We start from the raw sequence: 20,207 nt of genomic DNA, 5'->3' as shown, positions 1-20,207 counted from the left end.
TACTTTTATTTGGCACAAACTTTTTGGCCACTTTGCAGTAATGCAACTGTTAATCAGGTTTGAATTAAAAAAAATAATAATAATTTGATTTGTTTATTTATTTTGGCATATTTAAAATCACATAATCAAATATATTTATTATGTAGAATAAGACATATAATTCAATGCTATGTATACATAATGCTTCCACATACAATATTATGTGCATGCTCTTGGTTATTATGCAATCAAGAATGAGGGTTAGCAGTTACCTGAGTAATGGGATGAACTGCTCTGCCCATAGACTCCAGCCACCTGAGAAACAGATAGGTTACTTGTTATTTAGGAAATATTTTTTAGTACTATGTACACTATAAATCACCTTACAATATACTACCCTTACAGTAGGGACAATCCTTTAGGAATACTGGAAATCTCAGGGGGCACAAGGGGTCAGTGTGGTAAGGTCACTGCAACATTAAGGCTGCGTCCAAAATTGCTTACTGCCACAGTATGTAAGTACTGAAAAAGTATGTTATACATTCATACTACAGCTTTTATGTTACTACATTCTTACAGAAGACATACTTCATCTGGGAACATGGGCATTGTCCTGTGACCCGAATATATGATGTAATGACAACATACGTGAAAATAATTGACTCTTGTTTTGTTAAACAAGCACAATTTAACCAAACGATACAACTGTATTGGTGTATATAGCACTTACAGGTGAAAAGAACCATCGGACTCACAGTTCTCAGCTGTTTATTTATAATTTATGCAGTAGGTCATCCAGGTATTTCTTGCCTACGCTTTTATGAATACTGAGGATTGCATACAGTATAATAGAGAACTTTCTATATTTGGATGCAGCCTAAGTCTTTTTGCACAGAAAATCAGAAAGAATATGCATACTTATCCCTACTATATAGAATGTTAAAAAAATAAAAAATAAAAAAGCCAATGGAGTAGGGCTGGGCAGTGATACTCAAAGTCCAGCCCCCGTGCCAAATCTGGCCACCGCAAGGTTATAAGTGGCCCACTGTTTTGACTCTGTGAAAAGAATTATTATTCGTCCATTTTCTACTAAATTATGCATTCTGAAACGCTAAAGCACTCTAATATATTCATATGGTGTGAGTTCCATACACCCACGAAGTCAGGGGGCACTCATGTGTATTTCTCGTTCTATATAAGGTCGAAGAATAAAAAAGTTATTATATTAGCTGTGTTTGAAATTGCATACTGTCAGTGTATGTACTGCTTTTGATGAAGGACGCACTTCTTAGCCGGTAAAACTGTATGTTCTTTAGGTATGCATGTGAGTAGTATGAATAGATTCCAGACATACTTCATCCAGGAATGTGGGCATTGTCCTGTGACCCAAATAAACCAGAGTTGAAAGAACAGTCTGACTTAAGGTTCTCGGCTGTTTGTTTTTTTAAACCCAGCATTAAGAACATGACGTCTCCTTAGCTCCCATGTCATTATGGGATAGTAAAGCCCAAAGTATACTTTGATTTTAATGTGAACGCTCAGTGTCTGCATACAGTTGAACGTGAGCCTGTCATAGTATACTCTATATAACTATACGTACATTCACAGGCGGTTGGCGCATGTGCTCTACGACTGTACGAAACACCGGACAATTTCCCTTCGGTTTAGACCCATCAAGATGTCTTTATAGTCCTTAAGATTCGAATTATACAAATGCAGGTATCGCCTGACCTCCTCCCACACGTGTTCTTGATGTGCACATCCATTTCCAGCTTTGTTTCCTGTTGTTTACTGGCAATTAAATAGTATTCTAGCGCTTTATGACAACTCAGATATGAGTGTTGCAACCTTGTGGACCCACTAATTTGTGCATATAGTTCCAGGCGCATGCATATTCTGCACATTCAAAGACGCGCTGTTAGAAAAATCAGGCTGCGCATGTTCAGTGCTCGAGCACCCTGCTGATGACGAGATTTGCGTCATGCGTCCTATACGTGGATGCTCAGCGATCGCATCAGACCAAAGTATACTTTGGACTTAAAGTGTCCAGTCAAACTGCACTTCAGAATCTCACCGAAAATAGTAGGTCATCTGGGGATTTCTTGCTTACTCTTTTATGAATACTGAGGATTCGTACATACTACTCCACTGGCATACTATTTTTGGTATATTATATAGCTGGGAAGTATGAATATTTGGACGCAGTGATTATGCTTTACCTTAGTGCCCCCAAACATTATATTTTGAGTGATTAGACATGTCATAAATAAAAGAGATGATAATGAAAATATATAGTTTTTCTATATTTTCCAAACTGTATTTTTATATGTGTATTGACAGTTCTGTGGCTTGTTAATGCAGTAGAGCTGAACAGCTGTCATTTGCTGCAAGCAGGATATTCTATAAATAATCTGCTTTCTGCCTTATTATATGAATGGAATCCATGCGAAATCGATAATGATTGGAAGTTAGATATATGCACATAATGTGTAATTTGTCATTTTCATTTGACATTTATGGCGCTAATGGCTACCCTTACAAAAATCTGGCAAACTTGCCTCAAACTTGCTGCAAACTTGCCGCAAATTGGCTGTTTATTATTTTCACATGCAAATGAGCTTGCTATTCGCCGCCAGAGGTGTATATTCCAGGAGGGATGGGGGCGAGGTAACCCCCTCAATAATCAAAACAAGCAAGTACAACTCCCCCAATATTTATACCATGATCAATGTAAACATGTAAACTCTTCATACTGTAACCCCCCAATTTTCAAGCCAAATCTACGCCCTTGTCCGCCGCAAATGTTTGCCAGAAATTTGCAGCTCTTCACCAGTAGTGGTGAAGCTTCAGCAAACCTTTGGTGACAATGAAGTGTTTACCGCAACGCTCACTTGCACGTAAAAATAATGAGTGGCAAATTTGCGGCAACTCTAGATTGTTTGTATAGGTAATGCTATACATGGCCAAAATCACATGACATAGTCTTTTTTTTTTTTTTTTATTATACTAAGATTTTTAAAGTTATCAACCTCAAATCTGACATAAAACAATCAGACTTGTGGCTTTAGCTCCATTGTTTTTCTATGCATCAACAAGATCACTGATAATTTATTATTTATTTAAAAATATGTTATGGAAATAAATTGCTGATCACATGAACATAAATACATTTTTCTTTATGACTTTTATTAATTCAAAGTTTTGACAACAAGTTTCCAAGTGTCCACTTTAAAAAGAGACCACAATTATGCCTGTAATACAAAGGAGTGATGAACTACAGCCACACATTTTAATGTTTGGATTTGTGTGTAAATAAAATATACATATATTATACACTAACACTGACTACATTGTTCTGAAAAAAATAAAAAAAAATAAAAGAAAGTGTCTGACCAAGCAGTTTGACTGTTTTAATAAAGGTAATGTGAACAAATAAGTGAAGTGTAATAAGTATTACCAGGTTGTTTTAGTCACTGATCACCTGGTCACCCAGCAATTTCTAAAAGTGGCTTGTGAGCTATCTTTTTTAAGTATCCCTGTAGTAAAGGTTTACTTACACACCCACACAAACACACCCCACCAAAAGGCTATAAATAGCACTGCCCACTCTTGTCCTTAGGGTTAGATATTATTATTAATATTATTATTTTTAAATAGCTTTAAAAATAATTTCTTATTTCAAACATCATTGTATTTTCTTACCTTTTCATCTCTTGGTTTGATGTAGCACAGAGGTAGTAAACTCGGTTTCCAGAGACAGGACAGCATTTGAACACAAATGGCTTTCCCAAACTGGTGTCAGCCTCTACTAACGCACCCTCCAAGCTCACTACAGACAGCGCTCGGCTCTTCCCTTCATCCTGCCAAACAGTAACAAAGCCTGTTTTTGAATTTGGCACCCTGGAAAGTCTAAAACGTGCAAACTGCCAGTATGAAACTCACACAAGTGAACTCACACGTTTGTTTCTGTAATAATAGAGGCAGCAGTCGTGTCTGAGAACAAACCATCTCTTCCTCCAGCCCTTTAGCAAACTGGATTGAGTTCGCTTATGCAGGTAACCCCTGCATGCTGGCCGTGGAGTGTTAGGCATTCGGCCAATATCAGAGCCGATGGTCAGAGTTAAAAGGTCTGGACCTAGTCAAACCAGAAATCACATAAAACAATTAGATGCCAAATGCACACTAATCTGATTTGTTTTTAATCTTCTTTTTATGACTGATTGCCCACACTGTCATTTTGAAAAAGATGAATATGGATCTGTGCAGTATGTCTTATATATCTGATATCTAATCAGCTTTTATAGTAGTGACTTAAACATCAGCACGATGGCAAAACACTTTTTTTTACTACTACTCAGAAGCTTTGGTAAGATGGTGCAAAGTAATCTGGACTTCCTGCAAAAACAAACAAATTCAGAGAAAATCAACATGAGAACTCTCTCACCAAGTTAGCATCTTTATCTGAAACACCCCACCCCACTGAGCGAAAATTGAAAATTCACTCATTGTTGTGCTTCCACATCTGTTCGTTTTACCCCCTTTCATCACAGAATTACCTCAAACCCATCTAAGACCTGTGTGTACAAAATACCATATCTGATGTATACAAAGAATGTAACTATGCATGTTCCCTGTCTGTCACTCACTCGACGTTGTGTTGATGTAGTGACACTAGGGGTTCGCTCGAGAGCCCCAATCACCTTTGCTTTATTCAGAAAAGGCCAATGAAAATTGGCAAGTGGAATTTGCATGCCGCTCTCCGCCCTGGACATACGGGTATAAAGGGAGATGGTGTGCCCCACTCATTCAGACTTGTTCTTCGGAACCAAGCGCACATGTGTGTTCTGGACTGCACGCAGAGCTTTAGATGCTCATAGCAGCTCTTTGTCTGTTTTGGAGGACAGCAGAAGGGGAAAGCTGTCTCCAAACAGAGACAGCTTTGGATTGGATTTTTAGCTTACCAATCACAAGACCTACCGTGCCCCTTGGGAGTCCGGGTGCACTCCACCAGAGGTGTTGCTTCCTCCTGGGCACTGGAGAGGGGCGCCTCTCTAACAGACATATGCAGAGCAGCGGGTTGGGCTACACACAATACCTTTGCGAGGTTCTGCAACCTCCGCATAGAACCGGTTTTGACCCGAGTGTTATGGGGTAACAACAGGTAGGCCAGGCAGCCGGTTAGGTGTAAAGCTTATATTAGCGCCTTTCCCCTTTCGAGGAGATAATGTGCGCTATCTTGTCCACAACAGTTCCCTGCAACTGGTGAACACTGGTCGCCTTTTAAATTTCTTAAGCACTGTTTGGTGACGAACTCGGCGGAGGAGTAACGCCGCCAGGCCCAGTACTCGTGGTATGCCCCTTTTCAGGTGAGCCCGTGTACTTGGGATCAGTGCTCCATATGTGGTGATTCCCCCCACCGGTTATCCCGTATGATGCGTTTCCACTGTTCAGTTTCCCCTCGGTGAACCCTGTGTTTCCCCTCAACAGAGCTTCGCTCTGTCTCGGCCACTGTTGCTGTGTACCCTCTCCGTATATAGGGTACTCCCAGTGGCAGCATTCCATATGTGCACTTCCCGGTCGGTAAGTCCATGTGAGGTATTCTCCACATGTTAACCTCCCTCCGGTAGGATGTGGTCTCCATAGTGCTGTCCCTCCTGGAGAAGGAAGAGCACTTCCCAAGTGCTATTCTATCAGGTGCTCGGTGGGAAATTGCTTAATACAAAAATCAGGAAAGGCCACCGCCTGTAGCCTCCTCAGGTAAGTGCCTCCTCCCACCCTTAACGGGACCAGGGAGACGCCTTACCTAACTCACTGGAAGGTCACGGCATGGTCGAGTGCTCGCTGCAAGGCATGCAGCAGCTTGCCCGTGTCCACTCCTCCATACCTCGTGACACGGTTCAGCACCTGCGGCGTTTCGTATAGGAACCCCTACTGTTACTACATCGACACAACGTCTTGGTTACTGATGTAACCTCTGTTCCCTGGTGGAGGGAACGAGACATTGTGTCCCTCCTGCCGTGGCACTGAACCGACCGCTGACATGGCAGGGACTCTCTCTCGGCTCCTCAGCACAAATCTGAATGAATGGTGCACGCAACATCTCCTTTTATACCCATATGTCTGGGGTGGAGAGCAGCATGCAAATTCCACTTGCCAATTTTCATTGGCCTTTTCTGAATAAAGAAAAGGTGATTGGGGCTCTCAAGAGCGAACCCCTAGTGTCACTACATCGACACACCATCTCGTTCCCTCCATCAGTGAACAGAGGTTACATCAGTAACCAAGATGTTTGATATCATTCAAAAGGTCTCAGTGTGACTGGTTCAATGGTCTCATTTCCACAGCAATAGACTTAGTCATGACAAAGATTTTAGGATTTAGAGAAATTGTGTCTCTGTGTTGAGGTGTGTCTTCATGGGGTCTTCAGTGCAAATTATCACCAACACTCAGAAAGGAGTAGCAGGATTCCAATCAATTCAAACATTGAATAGTCTATAGTTTCCATTTCGTGCAATTATTCTGGTCTGAATATTTCATGAGAACAAGGAAAAGGTTCTAGGAGAATTTCTGTGAGATCTCCCACACAATCAGTGTGTGCTGTTTATACTGCCAGGTATGTTTCTCTGACTTGCAATCTATTTTATGTTTATTCTAATCATTCGTGAATTGGCTTGGATTGAATTTATATTGATTGATTCTCAGTTAATTTTGATTATTCAGGATTCTCCTGAACTCATTATGTCCAGTAGATTAGAGAAGTCTGGTGTTACCACAAGCACATGACCAGGATAAGAATATTACGGCAGTCCATGAATAAAAGAAGCAGTAGGGGCATAATTTTTGGGACTTACATGACTAAGCAAAACTATCATTTAATTATGAGCAAGCAGTAAGCGGCCTGACTGAATGATATTAATTAACATGGTGGACCAAAGGCGGAGCCAGGTGACCAACGAACCAAGGCAGAGCTGGAGGGACGAGGGACCCCGGTGATGCCAATAGGCTGATGGCCCATGGTGGAGATGAGGGGACATAGAACCAAGGTGTTGATGAGGGATCGGAGGGCCAAGGCAGAGTCCAGGGCTCAGATGGCCAAGGCGGAGTCGGAGGGTCGACAGATCCCCTTGCCTGTGAAGTCACCGGGGCCGATGGTCGAGCCGGTGACTTGAGGGGAACCGGCTGATCAGAAGGAGGAGGAGGAGCGAATGTCCTGAGAGGAGCCAGCGGAGGAGGTAGTCAAAGTGGGAACCAGGGCGGGGAGCAAGTCCAGGTCTATTAACTTGGCGAGAGCTGGCTCAGGGGTGGTAGAGGAAACAGGCATTGGCACTGGGACGGCCGAGGCTACAGGCACTGGCTCTGGGATGGTTGAGGCTACAGGCACTGGGACGGTTGAGGCTACAGGCACTGGCTCTGGGACATTGACCATGGCAGGTGTGGGCGTTGGCTCGTTGACCGTGGCAGGTGTAGGCGCTGGCTCGTTGACCGTGGCAGGCGTGGGCACTGGCTCATTAACCGTGGCAGGCGTGGACGCTGGCTCATTAACCGTGGCAGGCTTCGAGGGAGGAGCTGTGGCAGGCCCGGTGGGAGGAGCCATGGGAGGCTTCGAGGGAGGAGCCGTGGGAGGCTTTGAGGGAAGAGCCGTGGAAGGCTGGAGGATGTCCACTGTGGGAGGGGATTAAAAGTCCTCATCCTGCACAGCCACAGTGAATGGTGCTCCGCAAAGTTGTAATGCCACCTCCATGAACTCGAGTAGCGTCCAGTGAGGATCTGCCGGAGGCATTAGCTCCTTTAGTGCACTATTAAGACCAGTGCTGAAGAAAACCACCAGAGAGTGGTCATTAAAGTGCACTAAATTTGCCAATTGTAAAAACTCAACTGGACAGTCCCCTTGCTCGAGGAGGAGGAGCCTGACGCCATCGGGTATCTCCATCTTGTTCGGGTCAGTCCTTCTGTAACGTTGGGTACCGGGAGAGGAAGAGAGGAGTCGCAGCAGTAACTTAAAATATTTAATAATTGACACTGGAGTGGATGATATCAAACAAGGAATTGATACAACACAACACTGCAATACAACCTTAAAACGTAACACTTTATAGGACTGACAAAAGAATGAACAAAACAGGAGGGTATATATACAAACAATGACAGATGATGGAATGGAGGACAGGTGAGGAGGATTGGAAACAGATGGAAGTGAAGAGGGAAAATAATTCTGGGAAATGTAGTCCAGGGGAAAACTTCAAAATAAGAGTCCTTAGGAAAACATGTTTGAGACAGACAGTGACAATAAGTTACAGTTGTCATTGATTTTTACAGCGCAAATTTTGACAGAGTAATAATAATGGTTAACTTTATCTATGGGTTGTTAGATCTAGAGTTATGCCCATTTTAAATCAGACACAGAGATAAAAGTTGTCACGCCCTCACCGACTTTTCCCCATGACATCCTCTGCTCTAATTCCCTGGACTATTGAGCTACACCTGTTCCCAATTCCCCAGTTAGCACATGCACTATACTGTATATACACACACCCTCTACTCAGTCTTTGTCTAATCTCATGAGAGAATACACAGACTCTACCTTGTTCCTCCTTTATCGTCTTAGATATTCATTGGGATTATTTCTGTTTGGTTTTCAGCTTTATTTTGGTTTGTGCCTTTTTTGTACTTTGTGTTCCTGCTGCTACCTGTCTGGAATAAAGTCCCTGCATTTTGGGTTCTCTGTACAAATTGTGTTGTCATTTTCATGACAAAAGTAATACAATGATATTACAGTTTTTTGGAGACCAAACACTCTTTTTATTAACATTTTTATTGATTCATAAATTAACACAAAGAAAAAACAACATATATATATATATATATATATATATATATATATATATATATATATATATATATATATATATTGAATCAATAACTTTAAACATTAAACCCCCACTATATCCCCTCCCCCTACCAAACTCCCACCCCACCCTGTCCCCCCCACAAACACCCCTTCTGGTCAATAGAATATAGACAAAAAACTATAAATTAAACCCTCCACCGCTCCTCCTCGAGATTCCCCCAAAAATGCTAAGTAATTAGTTATTAGTAATTAGTTCTTATTGTAAAAATCCATAACTCCCATCCTTCTGCTCGACCCCTCCTTGAAGGCAGCCACCCTCCCCATCTCCACGCACCACTCCAGGAACGAGGGTGCTCCATCCGACTTACAACTCCTCAAAATAACCTGCCTATCACACTGGTCAAAACCAAATCCTTCATGTACTTATCCTCCAAATCCATGACCTCCCCATCTCCCAAAATACAGAGTCTGGGGCAGAACAAGACCTGAGTGCCCAACACATCACACACAAAACTTTGCACCTTCAGCCAAAATTCTTGGATCATACGACACCACCAAAAAACATGGGTGGTGTCTCCATCTTCTGAATGGCATCGCCAGCAGGTGGGTTTGTCCTTAAGACCAAGCCTATACAATTTAGAAGGGGTCCAATAAAATCTATGTAAAATCTTAAATTGCATAAGACGAACGCTTGCATCTCTAGATGCAGACGTTTTAGAATCCTAGCCAGTACTCCCTCCTCTAATAACAAATTTAAATCTTCCTCCCACAATCTTTTGAGAGAATTTCAGACTCTGAATTAGCAGGTAGTAATACACTGATGCCTCATGACCCTTCCCAAAAGCAGCAATCACCACTCCCAGAGTGTCTGCCACTCTAGAGGGGTGCGTGCTACTCCCAAAAACAGTGCAGTGCAGGTGGCACAGCTGTAAATACTTATAAAATTGAGATCTGAGAATCCCAAAATGTTGAATCAAATTTTCATAAGATCTCAATACTCCACTCTCATATAGGTCATTAGCCCCCCTCACAATCCAATCTGACCAACAGAAAGGGGACTTATTAATACATAGTTTAGAGTTCAGCCATATGCTCGAGGCTACGTTTAAATAAATATCCGAGTTAAACACTCTGAACACTTTTGTCCATATCGAGTGTAAATGCGAGATAATGGGGTGTGACTTAACTTCTCCAATTAGTTTGATAGAAGGGCTTTGCAGTGGCGAGATAGGGTCAAGAACTTCCTTTTCAATACAAACCCAGGGAGGGGCTCTCTCAGGTGGAAGCGACCAATGAGCCAAATGTCTGAGACCAAATGCATAATAATAAAACAAAATCTTAGGTAGGCCTAGCCCACCTTTGTCAATTGGCCTATGTAACTTGTTGAAATGTAACCTGGGACGCTTTCCATTCCAAATGAAGGACTTTACTATGCTATCAAATTGCTTGAAGTAAGAGAGGGGGACATCTACAGGGAGAGACTGTAGTAGGTAGTTGAATTTTGGAATACAATTAATTTTAATAACATAAATCTTCCCAATCATCGATAAATGTAATGAAGCCCGCCTACCCACATCGCTCGAAAAACTTTTTATTAAAGGGTCAAAATTAACTAACTAAATCACATAAATTTGCTGGGAATAAAATGCCCAAATACTTAATGCCCTCTTTGGGCCATTGAAAGGCACCTGGTTGAAAAGCCGTTACTAGACAGTACGTAGTCAGAGCTAAAGCTTCGGATTTAGACCAATTAACTCTGTATCACAAAAATTTAGAAAAGGAATTGATAATTATGTGGAGGCTAGGCACAGATCTAGTGGGGTCGGAAACAAATAACAAAATATCATCTGCGTAAAGTAAAAGCTTATGCGCCACACCTCCCGCTGTCACCCCTGGAAAATCATCCTCCTTTCTTATCGCGGCTACTAAAGGTTCCAGGGCAAGACAGAACAATAATGGGGAAAGAGGGCAACCCTGCCAAGTGCCCCTTTTCAGAATAAAATAATCTGAAATTAATCCATTTGTTTGTACCGCCGCTAGAGGGTGTCTATTAAGTAACTTAATCCATCCAATAAAAGTATTTCTGAACCCATATATTTCCATAATCTTAAAAAGATAATCCAATTCTACCATATCAAACTTCTTTTCGGCATCAAGCGAGATGGCAGCGACCGGAGTCTGATCATTCGCCACTGACCACATGATATTGATGAAATGCCTAATGTTGTCAAAAGAGCTGCAGCCCCTAATAAACCCCACCTGATCTATATGTATAAGAGATGTCATAACTTTACTTAATCAGTTAGCCAGAATTTTTGCCAACATTTTTACATCTAGCTGGATCAGGGAAATTGGATGGTAACTTTACACTCGCTTGGATCTTTGTCCTTTTTAAGAATCAGACTGATCCTGGCTTGTGTCATGGTTGGCGGAAGCTTTCCATTCTTTAATGATTCTGTATAAACTTCTAACAAAGTGGAGCCAGTTCTGTAGCATAAGATCTAAAAAATTCAGCGGCAAAGCCATCTGACCCCAGAGCCTTGCCAGTAGTCAGGGCCTTAATTACCTTGTCAAGCTCCTCTAAGGTTATCTCAGAATAAATTTTTTTGCTCAGTCGTGAGTTTAGGGAGTTCTAATGGTTCCACAAATTTTCTAATATCTTCATCAGTAGACGAAGACGTGGAACTATAAAGATCAAGATAGAATTCTTTATTAGCATTATTAATATCAATGGCTGAGGTAAATATTTCACCACCAGCAGATTTCACTGAGGGAATGGAAGAAAAAGAATCTCTCTGCATTATACATCTAGCCAAAAGCTTCCCTGCTTTGTCCCCCGACTCAAAGTATGACTGTCTTGCCCTGAATAACCAAAAATCCACTTTCTGCGACAAAATAGTATTATATTTGTATTTCAAATGGGTCAATTCTCTGAGGCCATCAGACGACATTTGGCACTTCAGCTCTGCCTCTGCACTTTTAATATTCCCTTCCAACTCCATGAGTTCTCATGCTTTGGATTCTTTGGTGTATGATCCGACCCCTAAGAACCACCTTAAATGCCTCCCAAGCCATGCCCACAGAGGATACTGAGGACCAGTTCATCTCCATATAAACATTGATTTCAGTCTTTAACATTTGTTGGAAATCAGGATTTTGCATAAGGGATACATTCAGGCGGCAACTATATGATTTATTTTTCTCCGTATGTGGCAACACCTCTAAACTCACCAGGGTGTGATCGTGAAGATATTTCCAATTGAGCAGTCAACAACCCATGAAATGAGGGACTTAGATATATATAAAAAAAATCTATTCTAGAATAAATCTTATGGACTGATGAAAAAAATGTATAGTCCCTACCAGATGGGTTCAAAAGTCTCCAAATATCTGTAAGACCAAGATTTTTACACATCCTGTGAAGTGTCAATGTTGCTCTAGGGGGCTTACACACTTTTGCGTCACTATGATCAAGGACTGAATCCATCAAAATATTAAAGTCTCCTCCCAATATTATATCATGAGGGGTGCCAGCAGCTTGCAACATCCCTTCAAGATCTATTCAAGCCTTGATCATCAGCGTTAGGTGCGTAAATATTAGCCAAAATCAACCTTTGCCCAATAATGACTCTTCCTAATTTATCTTTACTCCGTTTGAGACATTTGAATTGTAGATGTTTATTTATCAATATAATGACTATCCTACTCTTACTTGAGCCAGCACTAAAGAAAACATGTCCACCCCATATCTTCCCAAATTTTTCAGCTTCTTGCGGGGAAAGATGCGTTTCTTGAAGAGACACTATATCATATTTTTTACGCTTAAGAAATAACCTTCCTTCTTTTTATGGGGTGCCCCAACCCATTCACATTCAATGTGGAGAGAGATAACCCACTCATATTAACATTTGACATATTGATATAATAGAAAAAAAAATTGTGTGTCAAAAACAAGACTATAAAGACCACATTCCCCATTAGAGCAACAATAAAACCCCAAACTTCCCCCCGAACAAAACAATCAGAAAAAAAAATAAAACGTGCGCATTAACCCCGCGCACGGCAGCGCCAACCGGCGTCAATCCCTCTAAACTCAAAAGGTCCATGCACGCCTATGAGAACCCTTGTGACAACTTTGCCATAGGATTGCTCAAGTCCAGTGCTTCTGCACAAATTTTGTGAGGCAAAATTACATAATAGAATATACTTTGTAAACCAGACCCCAGCCAACAGGCAGAATAAACACAAAGAACTGTCTCGAAGGTGTGTTCCTCCACAAAACAATCTCCAGCTGATATAAAGCTGTTCAGTTTCCTCGGACAGACAATTGTTCAGTGAGCCGGCTGTTTATGAGTGCAGCAGATGATGAAATTGTTCCAATGTCTCGCAAAAATACTCCACAAAAACAAACTCCAGCTGCTAGGCAGAACCATCACGAAAAGAAACAAAACAGGCATCCCAGTTCCTCAGATGATCAAGAACCATACTCACTCCGAGGCCGCATAAAAAAAATACATCATGACTTACTCAGCCCATCAACTTTATAAAAGACGTCCATTATTTGATCATGTAGATATTTTGCAGTTATCCATAGTGTCCATTTTCAATCTGGCCGGGAACTTCAGTGTAAAAGCGATCTTCTGTCAATGCAAAAGTTTCTTGAAGCAGTCATGCCACAAAACAAATTCCAGCAGCTAGGTGGAGCCAACGCAAAAAGAAACAAAAATGGCACCCAGCTTCCTCAGACAATCGAGTCACTGAACAGTCCACTAATATAAGAAATATCAAATGGCTTACTCACTCCAATGTATTTATAAAGGAGAGTGCCTGTTTGGGACATGTAAATACTTTGCTGCTGTCCCTGGTGTCTATTCTCAGTTTGGCCAGAAACATCAGTGCAAAAGCGATCTTCCGTTGATGTAAGAGTTTCTTACATTCCTTGAACCGATCGCGTTTCTCTCTTGTCGAACTCCCAAAGTCCGGGAAAAAGAAAATATTGTGACTGCTCCAAGAAAGCTTTCCTTTGCTCCTCGCCTGGCGCAACACGAGATCTTTATCGGGTGATCTCAGAAATTTGGCCATAATTAATCGAGGCCTGTCTCCCCCAGCAGATCTGCGAGCCGGGACTCTGTGAGCTCGCTCGATTTCCAGTTTATGGCCTGTCATGTCGAGCAGACTCGGGAAGAGCTCATCAAGGAATTTCACCATATCTTTGCCCTCTTCATGTTCAGGAATTCCAACAATCCATATGTTATTCCTTCGGCTCATATTTTCGAAATATTCAAGTTTTTCCAAAATGTGTTCCAAGTCTTTTTTAGACACGAGCGGATTAGCGGATAATTCCCTTTCCAGTGACTCCAGATAATTGATCCGTTTCTCAACATCCGACACTCTTGTGACCAATTCAGAGAATTTTGTTTCCATTGCCGTAATCGATTGACGTATTACAGCGAGATCCTCCAAGTCAGCAACAACCTTCATCAGCATCACCGAGATGTTGGACAGTTGACGCTGAATTTCTTCTCCCGACGTGCCATCTAAATCGAGTCCCCAGCTCGGAGGGCCGTCAGAGGCCTCAGCTTGAACACGTAAGTGTCTTTTAATGTCTCCAGAGTCTGAGGATTTTGACTTCTTTGCCATGTTTACCTCAAAGAGCAAATATGTAACTGGGTGTATCAAATCTCACCGGATTATAACATGAAAATAATTTTAAAAACTAGCAAAGTGCGCAGAGCTAGTCGCTCACACGTCTGCTTCTCGCATGGCATCACGTGTCCCCCGGAGACCAAACACTCTTTAAAACTGTGAATTTAAATACTCAATCCAGAAATAATAATAGTCACATAATGTAGAAGGGTTAGCACTCCTCAGAACATGTAATATTTAATTCCTATTTTTTTGTCATTTGGCATTGCTGATGTGACAGTTGTAAAAGTAGCACTTACTGTACATGATGAGGAGGAAATCATTCAAAATGCTCTGAACCTGTAGACTTTGACCTCTGAGACATCCATATGTTATTCATTAAGGCTGCAAAATTTATTGAATTAAAAGTAAAATTGCAATGTGGTCTTACACGATTACAAACAGCAAAAGGCTGTGTGTTATGAAACAGTCTACATCAAGGGCGATTCTAGGATTTCGGTCTTAGGGGGCTCAGCCCCCAATGACACTATTAGATGTGCACATTTAATGTGTGTTGGCACACTTTAGCATAGATAGTGTTGTCTTTTTCTTTTCTTATTGTTTTACTGTGTAAACATCATTCAAACCAACCAAAATACATTCAGAATATTGTAATTTAAAAAAATAATACACACATTTATAAAGTTATAAAAAACTGAAACCATTTAAAGAACCATTCAAAGATTTTTTTTTTTTCATTTATTAACCATTTTACTTAAAGATTTTTTTTTTTTTAATAGAAAATCAATAATTTTGCAGTTTCTACAGATTAAAGTTATATCAAAGCACCACAAAAAAAATATTAATCAGCATGTCTACTAAGAGATTTTGGTAGTGTTTAAATATCATAAGCATTTTCCTTGCAAATGACAATAAAGCATTTCATTTTGTGAACTGCTGTGCATGACAATCAAGGTAGCATATACAACAAGGACAACATAGCCTGTAAGTAATTACAGGTTTTAATTATGTCCCGATGTCATTGTAACGTCATTAGTCATTAGTCACTTTTGCTCTTAATTAATCCAGCCCCTTTCTCTAAACGAGATTACCGAATAAAACGAGCAACATGTCTCCTCTCCGTCTATCGGTCAATAGATGCTTGCTGATACGCGCTCGTTCATGAATTGAATGAAGAAAATGGGGCGTATTCGTTCAGTGGATCAATCCAATGATATGCTCATTCACAGCCCACACTCCAATGCTACTGGCTCACACTTTAGTCAGTCTTTACTGGTGGAAAAGCCACCAAAGCGCCTCGCTCTTCAAACAAGTGCAACGTCACTGCTGCAGCTGTTTAAAACACTTACAGGTGCATCTCAATAAATTAGAATGTCGTGGAAAAGTTCATTTATTTCAGTAATTCAACTCAAATTGTGAAACTCGTGTATTAAATAAATTCAATGCACACAGACTGAAGTAGTTTAAGTCTTTGGTTCTTTTAATTGTGATGATTTTGGCTCACATTTAACAAAAACCCACCAATTCACTATCTCAAAAAATTAGAATATTTTGACATGCCAATCAGCTAATCAACCCAAAACACCTGCAAAGGTTTCCTGAGCCTTCAAAATGGTCTCTCAGTTTGGTTCACTAGGCTACACAATCATGGGGAAGGCTGCTGATCTGACAGTTGTCCAGAAGACAATCATTGACACCCTTCACAAGGAGGGTAAGCCACAAACATTCATTGCCAAAGAAGCTGGCTGTTCACAGAGTGCTGTATCCAAGCATGTTAACAGAAAGTTGAATGGAAGGAAAAAGTGTGGAAGAAAAAGATGCACAACCAACCGAGAGAACCGCAGCCTTATGAGGATTGTCAAGCAAAATCGATTCAAGAATTTGGGTGAACTTCACAAGGAATGGACTGAGGCTGGGGTCAAGGCATCAAGAGCCACCACACACAGACATGTCAAGGAATTTGGCTACAGTTGTCGTATTCCTCTTGTTAAGCCACTTCTGAACCACAGACAACGTCAGAGGCGTCTTACCTGGGCTAAGGAGAAGAAGAACTGGACTGTTGCCCAGTGTTCCAAAGTCCTCTTTTCAGATGAGAGCAAGTTTTGTATTTCATTTGGAAACCAAGGTCCTAGAGTCTGGAGGAAGGGTGGAGAAGCTCATAGCCCAAGTTGCTTGAAGTCCAGTGTTAAGTTTCCACAGTCTGTGATGATTTGGGGTGCAATGTCATCTGCTGGTGTTGGTCCATTGTGTTTTTTGAAAACCAAAGTCACTGCACCCGTTTACCAAGAAATTTTGGAGCACTTCATGCTTCCTTCTGCTGACCAGCTTTTTAAAGATGCTGATTTCATTTTCCAGCAGGATTTGGCACCTGCCCACACTGCCAAAAGCACCAAAAGTTGGTTAAATGACCATGGTGTTGGTGTGCTTGACTGGCCAGCAAACTCACCAGACCTGAACCCCATAGAGAATCTATGGGGTATTGTCAAGAGGAAAATGAGAAACAAGAGACCAAAAAATGCAGATGAGCTGAAGGCCACTGTCAAAGAAACCTGGGCTTCCATACCACCTCAGCAGTGCCACAAACTGATCACCTCCATGCCACGCTGAATTGAGGCAGTAATTAAAGCAAAAGGAGCCCCTACCAAGCATTGAGTACATATACAGTAAATGAACATACTTTCCAGAAGGCCAACAATTCACTAAAAATGTTTTTTTTATTGGTCTTATGATGTATTCTAATTTTTTGAGATAGTGAATTGGTGGGTTTTTGTTAAATGTGAGCCAAAATCATCACAATTAAAACAACCAAAGACTTAAACTACTTCAGTCTGTGTGCATTGAATTTATTTAATACACGAGTTTCACAATTTGAGTTGAATTACTGAAATAAATGAACTTTTCCACGACATTCTAATTTATTGAGATGCACCTGTATGTCCTTAATGCAAAGTCACAGATTTTTTTTTAGGGGGGCAGAGATGAATATTTGGGTCTAGGGTCTAGTTGCACCTATCGTCTTCATTTAAGAGTTTAAGTAAGCAATGTGTGATTGCGGGTGCCCTCTAGCTTTTAGCTCCTGTGGCACGTGTTGAGCAATGAAGCAATTTTAGTTGATGTTTTTCATATTACAATATAAATTGTCTTTCCAGACAGTGAAAGACGCATTTGATGGGTTGATGGTTGATGGTGACGCGGTTGATGGTTACCTTCTTTCCACCTCGTGCGAAACAGCTGAATGTCAAACGATACTTTCCTCACAAGCACTTTGGGTGAGTAATATGGGGCTGATGAACACTGTTGTCTGTTGTCTTGGTATAATAGGCTTTATACCATGGTCTGTTCAGATACTTGATTCTGATTGGTTGGAATAACTGTGTTAAAACCATTTAATGCACAGATAGTTCCAGTCAGTTTTAATCACTGTTCTATATTAATGCAACTACTCTAATGTCCTCCGTAATGAGACATTGCAAAAGTTTTTTGCCTCTGTTCAAATGACCTCGGGACGACAATATAGTCTCAGAGCTGGGATTAACCATCACATCACAAAACAGCATCATCATTCATGCAGTGCCATCTTTAAACCAACTGTGAAGTGCTACAGGAAACACGGAAAAGTCAATAGTGTTCATCAGCCCCTTATTACTCACCCAGAGCGCTTGTGAGGAAAGTATGGTTTGACATTCAGCTGTTTTGCACAAGGTGGAAAGAAGTTAACCATCAACTGCGTCTTTCGATATCCGGCAAGATGAGGCAAGACGATTGATATTGTAATATGAAAAACATAAACTAAAATTGCTTCACTGTTCAAAATGTGCCGCTAGAGCTAACAGCTAGAGGGTGGCCAATGATCACACATCACTTACTGAAACTCTAATTGGAGACTGTTTCATAACAAAGCCTTTTGCTGTTTTGCAATCGTGTAAGGCCACACAGTGATTTTTATTCTTAATTTAATTAATTGTGCAGCCTTAATGCATAACATATGGATGTCTCAGAGGTCAAAGTCTACAGGTTTGGAGCATTTTGGATGATTTCCTCCGCATTATGTACAGTAAGTGCTACTTTTACAACTGTCACGTCAGCATCGCCTGTTTTTCCTCATTAAAGTGAAAATGACAAAGAATAGGAATTAATTATTACATGTTCTGAGGAGTGCCAAACCTTCTACATCATGTTACTAATATTCTGGATCGATTATTTAAATTCACAGTTTTTAAAAAGTGTTTGATCTCCAAAAAACTGCAATATCATAGTAGTACTTTATCTCTGTGTCTGACTTAGAATGGGCAGAACTGTAGATCTAAAAAACCCGTAGATAAAGTTAACCGTTATTATAATTCTGTCAGGAGGTGGATTTTCTAGAGTTTTGCATTAGTTAAAATGTGCATAATGTGCACGGTGATGGAAACAGTTTATTCGCAAAACGATGATGTGTTTTGTCTATTCGTGCATGTGTTATGAGTGTGCGATAGCTTGATGTGACTAGCCCATAGAAAGGTCCGACCTTGGCACACAATTCTTTGAACATTTCGCTTGACTTTCAGAAGTGTGTAACCCGCATCTGGTTGATAAAGTGGGTCCTTACAATATGCCAGAACAGTTTTGAGAATGGGCGCTTGTATGCAGAGACTGGCGGAGTGTGGGCATAGCAGCTATTTCAGCCCCATTATGTCAGATATTACTCTTATTCTGTGATGTCTCCTGGCAGCATTTAATAAAACGAGGTACAATTGCTACAATCCTGCAAACAAAACTCCCCGAAGCAAGGAGGTCATTCAGATGTTCCATCATGTCAAGGCAAGCTCCCTTAAGTTAATGCGCATTAAGTAGTGGATAGAAACGCATAACGATTTGTATGATCTTAAATCAAATTTAAACGTGCATAAAAATGTGAAACATTTAGATGGAAACCCAGCTAATGGCCCACAGTGCAAAGTTATTGTATTTTTGTATTGTATTGTATTATTATTATTATTATATGTGATGACACACGGACTGTGATAAAGGCCTATTCTGTGCTGCATTCAAACGGGTTTCGCAATCCGCGCTTCTCACGAGCGCTGTTTATAATTGCTTGCACTGCATGGTTGAGACCAGTCTGCAAATATACTCATCTGCTTTGCGCTCACGCACCTACAGTATTTTCAATTTGTTATGCTGATAATTGACTGGGGTAACTCGCACTGTTGATAATGATGTGTGTTGTTTGGTTGAGACTGGTCTGCACCTGCTCTGTGCTCGCTGCACTCTATCCATTGAGCCGTGCTGATAATTGGTCTGGCTAGCGCTGTGTCATTCTGCTTTTGGATCAAGCAAAAATGTGCTCTAAAAAGTAAGGTTAGTATGACAGGGGAAGGCTTATTAATATTGATGAGGAAAGCGCTAACTGTTTGGTCAGTGAGATGTTCTGTTCATCTGCCATTCAACATTTCTGAAATTACCATATGAAATGAGGTGGTGGGGCAGAGTCAGCCTGCAAGCCTTGAGTTTGATAACTCTGCTTTAGAGCAAATAATTCACAAATATTAGTAAAATCTAAGAAAGTTTTGAACTAGGTATTTGAAACCAACATACAAAATTACTGCTTTTTTTAAAAAAAACTCCAAAACTTGTATACTAAGATTCCCTGTGTGACAGCTTGGCCTGGTCTCCACTACCACTGGGGTTTAAGAATGAAGCTTTTCCATGAGAGACACTGATAATCCCATATGCTGTAGTGTTGTGTCTTGAA

The 20,207-nt window shown here is 40.9% G+C and overlaps 1 protein-coding gene across 1 annotated transcript in view; it reads right to left on the bottom strand.

Moving 5' to 3' along the window:
* pdzph1 (PDZ and pleckstrin homology domains 1) overlaps nt 1–20,207 on the bottom strand; it is a 68,213-nt gene that overhangs the window by 14,585 nt on the left and 33,421 nt on the right. The window contains exons 8-10 of the mRNA XM_051683232.1: nt 3,936–4,114; nt 3,682–3,839; nt 252–294 (exon numbers count right to left, since the gene is read on the bottom strand). Of these exons, the coding sequence (XP_051539192.1) occupies nt 252–294; nt 3,682–3,839; nt 3,936–4,114 (380 nt within the window). The remainder of the gene's footprint in view (nt 1–251; nt 295–3,681; nt 3,840–3,935; nt 4,115–20,207) is intronic.

This window comes from Myxocyprinus asiaticus, chromosome 42 (assembly GCF_019703515.2).
Source record: "Myxocyprinus asiaticus isolate MX2 ecotype Aquarium Trade chromosome 42, UBuf_Myxa_2, whole genome shotgun sequence".
Lineage (NCBI taxonomy): Eukaryota > Metazoa > Chordata > Actinopteri > Cypriniformes > Catostomidae > Myxocyprinus > Myxocyprinus asiaticus.
This window is presented reverse-complemented; position numbering and strand designations above follow the sequence as displayed.